Source organism: Lepidochelys kempii, chromosome 13, assembly GCF_965140285.1.
Source record: "Lepidochelys kempii isolate rLepKem1 chromosome 13, rLepKem1.hap1, whole genome shotgun sequence".
Taxonomy (NCBI): Eukaryota; Metazoa; Chordata; order Testudines; family Cheloniidae; genus Lepidochelys; species Lepidochelys kempii.
Window position 1 is genome coordinate 16054232 of NC_136392.1, and position 13796 is coordinate 16068027.

Genomic DNA, 13796 nt, shown 5'->3' on the forward strand with positions numbered 1-13796 from the left:
TCACTAATAGTTGTGTTCATATACCAGATCTGATAAAGTTGCTATACCTAGATGCCTGTATTGCATTATTTCTTCACATGTACTGCACCTTACAGATAAGTAACTTGCAAATAATCAGAAGTGACATCTGATTTGATACATTCCTTGTCCTCCCCCCTTTCTGCAACTGTGAGACTTTCTATATACCTGGCTAGCCTAAATTTGACCTCTTCTAGCATACACTAGTCACAAATCCTCTTCCTAGCCAAATGCTTATATTTTGTTTCAATAGACTTATGTTGGGTGGGAAGAAAAACAAAACTTTGTGAGAAGATGGCAAACCTTTGGCCCTAGCTTAGTAGAAGCTTCATGATAAAACTTCACATCAAAGGGTCCATAGTAGCTTTGCAGAAATTTATTTACACCATTCAAGTTACATTACACAACAGCTTTTGAAGCTGATCCTATTTTCAATGAAAGTCTCAGCCATGTGTAACTTACTGAATTTCCAAAATTGTACCACATTGATTTTAGAGGTTTGAGATTTATCTTGTAAATTCAAAACAGTGGGAGGCTATTGATACGAAATATCACCTAAAAACTGTGGTTAATATCTATAATTAACAATTATATCAAACGTGGAAGGAAAATCACATAACATGAAATAGTTTTAATATGCTATCCACACTGCAATCTGCAACCTTATGTTCAAATATGTAAACAAATTGGTTTCCAAAATGTCACTGCAAACAAAATGAGTTTTTATATATTTTTTTCAGCAATAGCATAAACACCTCCATGCTTAAAACCATTATGAACAAATCTATTCTGAACTATACGTACATTTCTTCCCCATGCATACCGTTTAGGCTCCCCTTAAAATAAGGGAGCTAACTGTATATATAATAAATCCGTAAGCTACTCTTACCCCATCACTGCTATACGTTTAGCTCTTAGCAGAATTCTCGAGATGTTATTCGTCAGGACAAAGCATGAATCATGAAAAAATTTCAAGCAACATCTCCCCAAAAAGCTGCTTATAAGATGAAGTCAGCTACTAGTGGCTTTGATACTTTGTACCTACGTAGTTCGTAGGAAAATAATCTTCAGTTCTGTAGAGTTTAGGCAGGTCATATGTATGCTGTGCTGAGGGAGTGTGCTTCTGAAATGAGAAAATGGGAGAAAAATTAACTTTACCACTGAAAAGAATTTAATTGGTAATATGTTTACCTGGGCATATGTGGGATGCTGCAATTTGTCAACATGATCTCTCACATACCTCAGAGTATATATTATGTACCAAACAAGGGGAGAACATTCCCCCTCCAACACACAATGGCTGGGGAAAGACTAGAACTTAAGTGGTTTCCAGGAGTGTCTGTCCCCCTTGATCAGGGAAAAATGAGAAGGCATGGCCTGAGCTGATGCAGCTCCCAGTGAAGTTGTACATCTTGGGTATGTCTAGGTGGTGATAAACAACTCAGCACTGAGTCTCAGAGCACAGGTCAGCTGACGCAGGCTCACAGTGATATAAAATTGCAGTGTAGGCTTCTGGGCTAGGGCTTGGAGCCGGGTCTCAAAGAGGCACCTCAGAGCTTAGGCTCCAGCCCAAGTCCAAACATCTACAGTGCAATTTTTTAGTCCCATGAGCCCCAGTCAGCTGACCCAGGCCAGTGCAGCTCTACCCTACTAAACCACATTTGAATTTGATCCTGCATCATCTTTTGTTACTTTGAGTACTGAAACAGAAAGTGCATCAGGATACAGGTCATTTTCTATCACCACATTGAATCTCAAACCTTTAAGACAATCCTTTTAGGCTCTGCCGCTAGGAATTCTCACTTCACATTCCATTCCAGATCATGGTGGACACTGATGCCCAGCATTAGAAAGCTCTTAAGACTTGGAGACTTTATTCTTTTTCTGGTGATTTGGGCAAATCATCGTCCGTGCAGTTTTTAGTCAAATTTCCTAGCCTTCATGTCTCAGTGTTAGGAGTTAATGTGCCATTAATGCAATTTATTTCACGTAGAGTCTCCTGGTCTTAAAACCGCATGCAGGGTTCCTATCTTCCCCAAATTGCCATTTTTAGTGAATTTGCTCCTTTATACAAAGCTATTCTCTTGCAGTGATTTGTATTTTCATTATTCCTCTTTTCATTGTTGTGCCAAACAAGCCATTCAAAAATAGTCAAAAGCATCTGGAACTAATATGCAGCAATAGTTAAGCAGCAGTAGAGAACTGTGGTATTATCTTGACTATTGAAATTCCCTCTCTTGCCATCCAGACTAACTTCCAAGGCTCTAAAAAGCTGTGGTAGCTATACCATATCACCTCATAAGATCATACTGGGTCAGACCAAAGGTCCATCCAGCCCAGTATCCTGTCTACCGACAGTGGCCAATGCCAGGTGCCCCAGAGGGAGTGAACCTAACAGGTAATGATCAGTGATCTCTCTCCTGCCATCCATCTCCACCCTCTGATAAACAGAGGCTAGGGATACCATTCCTTACCCATCCTGGCTAATAGCCATTAATGGACTTAGCCTCCATGAATTTATCCAGTTCTCTTTTAAACCCTGTTATAGTCCTAGCCTTCACAACCTCCTCAGGCAAGGAGTTCCACAGGTTGAGTGTGCACTGTGTGAAGAACTTCCTTTTATTTGTTTTAAACCTGCTGCCCATTAATTTCATTTGGTGGCCCCTAGTTCTTATATTATGGGAATTATATTCCCATATATATTCTTATATTACCTTCTTTGCATGTTCCTTACCTACTACCAAATTGAAGTCCCAACCCAACCCATCCATGCACTTACTCCACTTACACCAACTTACCTTCTGTCCACTCATCCAGCAGGCTTCCTCATAGGTCTGGTCTTGTAACTATTCACTCCTGGGGGTTGTTCTCTCTCTAGTAATCCTACTTCAATCTAGACCACTTCCCCTGCTTCTTTTTCTCTTTACATGTTAAGCTCTTTTGCCTGCAACTAAAAGCCTGCTGTGAACATTTTTTCAGTGCTGCGTATTTAGAATCACGGAGATGTAGGACTGGAAGGGACCTTGAGAAGTCATCTAGTCCAGTCCCCTGCACTGAGACAGGACTAAATCATATCTAGACCAGTGAAACTTAGATGGAGGTTCATGAGCTGCATGTGCCTCTTTAATGTGTCTCCTGCAGCTCTTTGCAGCACATATTAAAACACTGCATGAGTTAATTATTTATCAATCTAAGTTACTAACCAATCAGGATGCTTTTACTATGTTAAAATAATAAGACTTGGTCTGTCATTTTGCTGTGAGATAGATATATAGATTTCCCCCGTCATACTCTTAAAATATGTATATATAGTACTATAGTAAATGAAACAACAAATTCATGCTACTTTGGCTCTTTCGGGTAATGTTGATTGCTAATTTGGCTGCTGAATGACTGAGGCCTGAGTATCACTGATCTAGACCCATCCCTGAGAGTTGTTTGTCTAACCTGTTCTTAAAAACCTCCAATGATGGAGATTTCACAACCTCCCTAGGTAATTTGTTTCAGTGCTTAACTATCCTTAGACATTAGGAAAAACTTAATTGTAACATAAATCTCCCTTACTGCAATTTAAGCACATTACTTCTTGTCCAGTCCTTAGTGGATAAGGAGAACAATTTATCAGCCTCCTGTTTATAAGTCTTTTACATATTTGAAGACTTATATCCCACCTCTGTCTTCTTCTCCAGATTAAACACAATTTTTTCTATTTTCCTTGCAGTTCATGGTTTCTAGACCTTCAGTCATTTTTGTTGATCTCCTCTACACTTTCTCCAGTTTGTCCACATCTTTCCCAAAGTGTGGTGTCCAGAATGGACACAGTGCTGTAGCAAGTGGAAAAGTTACTTCGTTATTTTCTATCTTTCCTTGCAGTTCATGGTTTCTAGACCTTCAGTCATTTTTGTTGATCTCCTCTACACTTTCTCCAGTTTGTCCACATCTTTCCCAAAGTGTGGTGTCCAGAATGGACACAGTGCTGTAGCAAGTGGAAAAGTTACTTAGTTCCTAAGTGTAGTATTTTGCATTTGCCTTTATTGAATTTCATTCTATTTATTTTTAGACCATTTCTCCAGTTTGTCAAGATCATTTTGAATTGTAATCTTGTCCTCCAAAGTGCTTGCCAACCCCTTTCAGCTTGGTATTGTCTGCAAACTTTCTAAGTCTATGCCATTACCAAAAACATTTAACAATATTGAATAGAACCAGATCCAGGACAGATCCCTGCGGGTTGCCACTTAATCTGCCCTTCCAGTTTGACTGTGAACCACTGACAACTACTCCAAATGCTGTTTTTCAATCAGTTGTGCACCCCTCTTCTAGTAGATGCCATGGGGATTAGCTAACTGGTCTAAACTCAGATGTGCAAAATTTAGCATCCCAGCAGGACAGGTTCAGCTCTTAGTGCTTAAAAAGTAGATAAAATTACTTCCTTAGGAATTACTGCATGTGGTTGCCTTTTGACCGAGCCCTTATAAAACAGTGCTTTGCATAAATGCTAAAGATTCCCTGACACTTTTCATAAGAGTTCTCTTTTTTGGCCAAGGATATCAGAGAAATGAGGAGGGAGGGGCCCTGACAGTGAGGGTGGGAAGCTTAAACTTGATTCAGTAGAAAACAGGGATCCAGAGGAAAAAAAGGCACATATGGGTGTGGTTAAAGAAATTGGTCAAGGAATATCACCTTAGTAGCTGCAGTTTCGATAGACCAGAGGAAAGCAATGGGGGTGGTGAAGGTCAGAGGGGAAGCTGCAGTACTCAGGACAGGAGATGTTGAGGGCTTGGACAGTTTAGGAGACTGCATAGAAAGGAAAGCTGGAGTTTAGAAGAGTTAGGGACAATTCAGTATTATGAGGATTAGGATTCAGTGTGGGGCAAGGGAGATGCTTTGATTAGAGGCTAGAGTGAGGGAAGGGGTAGTGAGGTCATCCACCAGAAAGGCAATGGGGTAGGAGGAAAGATGCATTTAGACATAATCAGTCTAACTGGGAAAAATCATCTAGAGTCTACTTTATAATCACCATTAAGTGGTGAGTCACAGATAAATGTACTGCAGTTAACACCTAAAGGCTACAACCAAGTTGGGCCCATACTACTAGGGACAGTGCAGAGCCCAATAATAGACAGCTGCTGCCCCAAATTGCTCAGAGTCTAAGACAATACCATAGCCGTCTGACTTCATGGATGTTGCTCATATCATGACAATAGTATCTACTCTGCTTTTTAAAAATTGTTTGGTTTCTTAAACAGATTTACATTCACATTCTAACCAGTTCAAGACAACAAAATTGACCAGGGATAAATTTTTCAAAAGCACCAATGTGATTTAGATGTTAAAGTCCCATTCTCCAGAGTATCTTAAGCACTTGTATCCATTTTTTCAAAGTATTTAACTCTCAGAAATCAATGGGAATTGGGTGCCTAAATCTCTTTGAAAGGCAATGGGTCTTAGGCTTTTAAAAATCTTACACTAGAACTAATTAAGGGTGCAAACTGCCACTCTTATACAGTGAGGAAAGTTAAATCTACCTGGAGTCCCCTATGCTTATGTCTTTGGAGAGCACCCTAATTTATGCTCAGCAGCAGAAAACAGAGAGAGGTGTGGGGGAAAGTTAACAGAAAGGAATTGCAAACAGAGGTAGTAACATTGCAGAAAATGTCCAAGTAGAGAAGAAACTGTCTGGCTGAAAAAGTAACTTAATTCAGATAACGTAAGAATAAGATGAGCTACCCATTCTGCAAGGTAACACGCAGGAGACCACACTTGCTTCTCTGCCATGGTGAAGACCTTAACCCCACCCCAAAAAACAAGGTCTCTCAGGGTATGTCTATAATGTGTAGTAAACCCAGGTCTGTGGGACAAAGGCTTGTGGACGCAGTGTTTCCAAGCCCATGCTTGAGCATCCACACTGCACTGTGAACCTGAATTTACAATTGCTGAACCCAGGTGCCTCAGCCATGCTAACATAGTGATGCTGCACTAAAGAGATTTTCCGAGTTGGGTCTACAGCTTGAGCTGCAGCCACATTGCAGAATGACAGGGCTTGGACCCAAGTCACAGAGGGACTTGGGCTCTGACCCACCCCCTTACCAGGGTTCTAGGACTGGGTCCTGAATGCTTGCTGACCTGAATCAAACTAGTGTGTGTGCATGTGGATGGAAGGGCAGCTTGGGGAATAAGCTGAGTCAGAGGTGGGTTTAGTGTGCAGTGTAGACATACCCAAAGGGAAATTAAGAAACTATCCTCCATGGGATTGAGTGCTCTTAGCAACTCACAACGTCAGGCCCTCAATTCAAAGATATAGACTGTTGGTTAGATGAGATCATTTCACAACTAGCATGCTCTTGATTAATCTGTTTACTTACAGTTAATTGCAGTAGCTCTCTGAAGGTAGCTGTGTGCTTGTTTAGCAGTGTGGAGTATGGGGAACTTACTACATAATTCCCCAGAGTACCCTGACTCTCTATCTGCTTCTTGGGGCAATTCAGTGTGTTGTATTGATTTATAAAGCCCACTATGGCCTAGGTACTCTCTTCCTAAGATGCCAATCCCTCCTCTTCACCACAGCAGATGAGATGAGTTGGGATGGTTCTGCTGACACTCCCCTGGTTTGCACATCTGGGATAAGTGGCAGCACATTCTCAGTGAACTGCCCTCTAAGCCAGTGATCTCCAAAGTGGGGTGCGCAAGACCAGCTGTGGGGGTGCCCGGCAGGAGGAGCGCTCCTGGACCTTGGATTCTTTGGCAGCAGGCCGGCGGCAGCTCGGCTCTCCCTGCTCCGTCTTTGGCGGCAGGCCGGCGGCAGCTTTTTTTTTGCCTCCCCAGAGCTGGCCCTGGAGGTGCGCGATTCAAAAAGTTTGGAGACCCCTGCTCTAAGCCACTAATGTACACAGGCTGGAGGAGGGTGGTTATAGGAATACTGGACCAGTAAGCCACTCACATCAATGATCATGTTGTTTTAGAGCACCTGTGTGTATACGGACCTGAGGGGGAAGGAGGGATAGGCATCTTTAACACAACAGAAAGTTGCAAAAAATGAAATATAAAAGTAGTAGTATTAGAAAAAATAAATAGTGACAGCAGAAGCAGCTGGTCATCAGTTCCAGCTCTGCACAAGGCCAGGCAGACACTAAACCAGCAAGCCAGGTAGCCCTTGGAAACAGTTGCCAGTGACAAGGTGCAGTAACAGTGCAGAGATGTGAAAGCAGTAGATGAAGAATGCAGTCGTAGTGGAAAGTTGAGAGTTTTGGTGGTTTTACAGAGAACGTGGATAAAAGTCGGAAATAAAAGGAGACAGAAAACACTCTGGCTTTTCAAAGTAAAATCATCTGCCCTTCACTTCAGAGAAATCACTGCCAGTGGCTGATAACACTGATTTAAAACCTCTTAAAAGCAACAATACTACCATAAATGACAGCAGTGAAACTTAAGTAATGAAACTGACAAAGGGCCTGAACAGAGGATTTGCCATACCAGATCACATCATTGGCCAACTTAGTTCAGTATCCAACAGTGGCCAATACTAGATACTTAAAAGAAAGATTATTATTAATAATAATAATTTATGATATAGCAAGTTAGTTATACAATGCTGTACACTAGAGTGAGAGAAGAATTCCTTCCTAACCCCTGCAGTGATCATCTGATGCCTTGAAGTATAAAGATCTGTATACCTGTCTTCCCCTTACCATGCTAAACTACAACTACATAAAGTTATCCCATCCCATCCTAATCCCTATTAATCTATGTTTCTTATGATCTCCTGATGCAATGAATTCTTCTGGCTGACTACATGTTGTGTAATCATGCTGTGAATAACTAAAATTATTTTAAATAATTAAAAAAAATTTAATGTCTGTTTCAAATATACCTGCAATTAACTTTCATTAAGGCTCCCCTCTAGGTCTCAGATGATGTTAAAAAAGGATTGCTCTAGTCTGTTCAGAATCTTCTGGCGCAGCTGCTGAATCCATGCCAACTGCTGAGACAAAGATAACTATCCAGAGGACAGTGCTTCAGGAGGAGCAGTTCACAGGAAAGGATCTTGAACAACTGTACAAGTAAGATACGGAGGTAACACAGATACCAGGATATGAGGAATCTCTATTCATGTCACGCACTCAAGGGATGATATGGCTCTTCTGTGGTCAAGCTACAGTGAAACCCAAAGGAAAAGCAATAGCTCCATGCCAAGAAAAAAACCCTGGGAGAATCTGAATATCCAAAACTACAGGAGAAATCAAAAGGGAAAAAGGTTCAAGTAACAGGATTCTTTTGCCCTAGATCACTTGGTTCACATCTGGGGCAAATTAGTAAAGTGCAAAGGATGTTGTTGTATCATGGTGGTTTGATGTCTTTCAAAATAGGAGCCTTCAGTCCAATTCCCTGCGGGATGGCATCCATGCCACAAAAGATACCACAAGTGGCGCTGGCCCTGTCAGTGAGTATAAGCAGCGAGCCAAAGACCAAGTCAGCCAGACGAATGAATTCTGTTTATGTCTAATCTAGACTATAAGGTCCTCAAGGCAAGGTTTCTACAGTTCTATGCAGACCTATAGCACTTCATAAGTAACTAACTCCTTGTCACTTCTATTAGTGCTTTCTTAGACAGGGCATGGGGTAGGACAGTAGCTTGTACTGTTTCTGCCTGTACTGTATGAGAATTGTTGACAGAGGATTTCAGCCTCTCAGTCTGACACCTTTCACCAGTACTGAGAGCACTTAAAACAAATCCCTCCACACCAAATCTCAAAACTGAAAATTTAAGACTATGTACCAGAGGAACAGCCGTGTTAGTCTGTATTCGCAAAAAGAAAAGGAGTACTTGTGGCACCTTAGAGACTAACCAATTTATTTGAGCATGAGCTTTCGTGAGCTACAGCTCACTTCATCAGATGTTTACCGTGGAAACTGCAGCAGACTTTATATACACACAGAAATTTTCCTTTTCTTTTTGCGAATACAGACTAACACGGCTGTTCCTCTGAAACTAGTTATCATGTGTGATACACGTAAAGAAAAGAGAGAGAGACAGAGTTGCTCCGGAGTTCCTGAAGGGGAACACTGGAAGTGAAGAAACTACTCGATCCACCTGTAGACAGATCTGAAGTGGGATCCACCCCCCACTCCACTCTCAATTTAGGGAACTGTAACTTACACCTTTCAGTTGAAAGATCCCATAAACAGTGATTAGCTGAGGAAGTGAAGGATAAAAAAATAAGGGGAACTCAACATTCTGTAGCAGGAAACATGGGCCTTGATAAAACTAGACAGGATATTTATGATTTGAAACAAAACCATTAGAATTTGAGGCAACCTTTTGCAAAGTGAAGCACATGCAGCATTCTGTACTTACAGGAAAATTCAAAGGAATGGCATGTAGAATCATGCCTGAAGGATTAAAACCTCTGGTGGCAGCTTTAGAGACTTCAGTAAGTTAAACCTTATCAGGAGGCCAAGTTATCTAGGGAGAGGAGCTCTGTGGTTCTGTGTTTTTGAAGCACTGGGGCCTCTACTTGAGAAATGTACCCCAAATACTGTCCTAGAGAGCTAAAGGAAACGTGAAAGTAACATGAGTGTGACCCACAGATGTGAATACAGTAGTATTATTCTTGACAACTGCAACTCAGCACTAGAACAGTATAACTCAGTCACAAGGTGAGCACTTGTTGGTTGTGTGTTCTGCTCAGGAAACCATCCCCTCAGGGCAGCTTAATCCACAATCACTCAGACTTTACTTTTCATCAAAGGGGGAGGGGGGAGGAGTGCGGGCACGTTCCAAAGCCACACTGCACATAGTAAACGTAAGCCAGCCTGTATTAGTTACTGCATAGCAACATCACATTTATGGTGGGTGCTATAGAAAATACCATGCAGTATTGGTGTGGACAAAAGTTATTTTCCTTCCACCCAATAACTCACTCTTTCCCCACGCACAGACCAGGGATCTGCTGTTACTATAAGGCCTTCCTGTCCAATTCCAAACTATTGGTTTTCATAAGTAACTTGCAGTATGGCTATTTATCAGTGTCACATAATGGTAACTACTTCCAAAGGCTGAAAGAACAGGTAGGCCCTGAGCAAAGAGGGAGGAAGAACATACCTCATACAGGGAATGGAAATTAACCATGTAAGCTCCTCCCCAGTGGAACCGAGTTTCCCAGTACACAAGTGAAACTCAAACCAAAGCCTTGCAGCCACCAGACAGTTTTCTTTCTCTGAACCAAGAAAGAAAACTATCAACCACGACCCCCAGATCTGGACTCTTGCAAAGTAGGTTCCCTGTGAGCCTAGCCAATTTCAGGATTTTGTGCCTCAACTCAGATGTATTAACAGGAACTATATTCGCAAAAAGAAAAGGAGTACTTGTGGCACCTTAGAGACTAACAAATTTATTTGAGCATAAGCTTTCGTGAGCTACAGCTCAGTTCATCGGATGCATTCAGTGGAAAATACAGTGGGGAGATTTATATACACAGAGAACATGAAACAATGGGTGTTACCATACACACTGTAACGAGAGTGATCACTTAAGGTGAGATATTACCAGCGGGAGAGCGGGGGACCTTTTGTAGTGATAATCAAGGTGGGCCATTTCCAGCAGTTGACAAGAATGTCTGAGGAACGGTGGGGGGTGGAATAAACATGGGGAAATAGTTTTACTTTGTGTAATGACCCATCCACTCCCAGTCTCTATTCAAGCCTAAGTTAATTGTATCCAGTTTGCAAATTAATTCCAATTCAGCAGTCTCTCATTGGAGTCTGTTTTTGAAGTAGCTCACGAAAGCTTATACTCAAATAAATTTGTTAGTCTCTAAGGTGCCACAAGTACTCCTTTTCTTTTTGCGAATACAGACTAACCCAGCTGCTACTCTGAAACCTGTCAGGAACTATATTGAGTCAATTATCCCTCAGACTTAAAGTTCCTGTCCCACACAACAATTTCAAAACTAAAAAAGTAGTAGTAATAAATATCTTGTCCCTAATGCAGATCCATACTAGATCCTGCTGCTGCCTCGGCCTGCAGCTCTGCTCATGTTCCCAGAGCTCCTGAATCCATTTACTTTTCATCTGCTGTGAGCCCACCCACCTAAACTAGCAATAATGCACCTTCCCCTCAGTCCCCATTGAAGGTTTTGCTCCTGCCTATTACACTAAAGGTTTGTATACTTTACCCGCTGGATTGACGGGCAGCAATCAATCCAGCAGGGGTCGATTTATTGCATCTAGATGCGATAAATGGACCGCTGAGTGCACTCCTGTCCATTCTGGCACTCCACCAGGGCAAGAGGCACAGGCAGAGTCGACAGAAGAGCGTCAGCCATCGACTTACTGCAGAGAAGACACCACAGTAAGCAGATCTAAGTACATCGACTTCAGCTACATTATTCACGTAGCTGAAGTTGCGTAACTTAGATCCACCCCCAGAGACACGTGCACCACAGAGGTTTGAACTCCAAGGACATGAGGGACTGGAGGTGACCCAATTAGGAAAAAGAGGAATCTGATAGTCTGGTAAGAGGACAGGGTCAGCACTAAGGAGGGATGGGTAAGTGATATTTGGTAGGACTAATTATTCCCAGCACTTGATCGTTTTCACATGTATTTAATGGAGTACAACTCTGAGTAGAGCTGGTCAAAAACGGGAGTTTTTGTTCCACAGGAAATGCTAATTTTTTTAAACAATTGTTTTGAATTGGAATGAAATGCTGAAATTTCTAAATTTCCCACACAAGTGAAAATTTTTAATTCAGACCACTAAAATATTTCATTTAGATAACATTGAAATACAATTTCCTTATGGAGAGAGATTTTGTAATTATCCTCCATAGGGCTGTTTGCACCTTCCCCTGAAGCATCTGGTTCTGGTTGCTGTCGTATTGAATATTAGACCAGTGGCTGGATGACAATAGGCATTGCTATAGCACAGGGGTAGCCAAATCATGGCTCACAAGCTACATGTGGCTCTTTAAAGTGCGACTCACAGCATCTCCAACACCCTCTCCTTTCTCCTCATACCAGACTGGGGAGAGAGCAGCTCAGGGCTTCTGCCCTGCAGTAGGGTGGTGAGGCTAGGAGCTTCTACCAGAGATGACCGGTGCCTGCTGAGAGTGAGGGTCAGCAAACCCTGGCAAAAATCTGAGGGCATATGACCCCACACACTCATCACCTCTGCTTCTGTCTAGTGGGGAGGAGGGCCCTGAGCCCTCCTTCCCCACAGAGCTCAAGCCTCAGCAGGCATGCCTCAGCTCTCAAACTTCTGAAGATTGTTGTGTGTGACTCAGAGGGTCAGTAAGTACCTGACTACAGGTCAGAGTCTGAGGGAACCTAAAGACATTCGGTCCAATTGCCTTCATAAAGCAACAAGGACTCTATGGTATGAATCTTCAGCACATCTAAATTTGTCTTCAACACACCGGATTTTTTTTTTTTTTTTTTTAAAGTAGGGGAATACTTCTGTTGTCCAGATTTCCATGGTCTCTCACACACACACTTCACCACTGACAGGTTCTGGATAACAGGAATTCTCATGATCTTCCACCCTGCCTGAAATAATTTGATTTTTCTCTCAGCTGTCCCCTCTACCCACAACACATTATTCTCAACACCAAACACACCAATACCAAGATTCTGCAACCTCCCAGGGACAGTCTCTCACTTTAAAAAAAACCAAACAAAACAAGAAAAACCCCACAAATGGAATCCTGAGACAGTGAGTCTTGTCTGCAGCCCATCTAAAGCTTTGAGACCTACCATCTTTCATCAGACAAACTGCTAGTATATGCCAAGGAATTCAGTTAATATGGCTCCTTTGAGAAGCGTACAAAGGGGTCCTAAATGAAGCAGCACCATATCTAGAAACACTTCTCCTTAAGTTTGCTCGGACAGTAATTTTCATGTCACAGTTATGGAGCTGGCTCCTCAACTATGCCCAGTACCTTTCTCCCTGATAGAGGCTAGTGGCACCATAGGGCTTGTGTGTGGAAGGCTCCAGCTCCCCCCTCCCCTGAAGACATGGCTCGGAATGTCTCCTAGCATGTGGGAGAGAGTCCTGAGCTGCCTGAGTAAGGAAACTTTACTCTCCTTTGTGCTTCTGGAGCAGCACAAAAGGAATTTAACCAAGGACATGGATCTGCCTTTTCATGAGTTAATATCTGCAAAGCACTTTGAAGATTGATCCCAACACCACCTCTGCAGGTAGGTAAGTACTACAGCCCCCATTTCACAGCTGAGGAAACTGAGGCAAAAGGGTTAAGCGGCTTATCCCAGACACAAGCAAGTCAGTGGCAGAGCCAAGATTAGAATCAGAACTCACGCCTCTTTCAAATTATTTTTTTAGGGTGCTACAGGCACACACAGCACTTTGCAGGTAAATATAAAGAGGAGGTTCCCTACCCCCAGACACTTACAATTCAGACTGAGGAAACAATGAAAGACTAACACAGAAAGCACAAAGGCAAATAAAAGGAAGGGGATACAACCCTTGCAGGGTGAAGAGAAAGAGGGAATAGATCTGGTGACATCGTAGGTGGCTTCTTATATTTCTGTAGTGAAGTTTCAGAGGAAAACTATAGGTTAAGAGGCACAGCAGGAAAAGTGAGTTCAAAGCTCTGAATGAGGAAACAGACACTATCACAGCTATGGGGCAAACTGCAAAGACCACAATGAGGAATGAAGAGATGTTTCAGCAGGAGCATGGCTTAAGTTAATGCATGAAGGAAGGTCTGAGCGCTGAGGTATAGGCAGGAGCAGAGATGTGCATGGTAAGAACAATAAGCTTG

The 13796-nt window shown here is 42.3% G+C and overlaps 1 protein-coding gene across 3 annotated transcripts in view; it reads right to left on the reverse strand.

Annotated features, from left to right (window-relative positions):
- The window catches only part of BCAS4 (breast carcinoma amplified sequence 4), a 100050-nt gene that overhangs the window by 38957 nt on the left and 47297 nt on the right, over positions 1-13796 (reverse strand). For all 3 annotated transcript variants that reach the window (XR_013634506.1, XM_073309417.2, XM_073309418.2), the window contains one exon: positions 1064-1141. Coding sequence is in view for 2 of the 3 variants with exons in the window: in XM_073309417.2 (XP_073165518.1) it covers positions 1064-1141 (78 nt within the window). In the remaining variant the exon portion in view is untranslated. The remainder of the gene's footprint in view (positions 1-1063; positions 1142-13796) is intronic.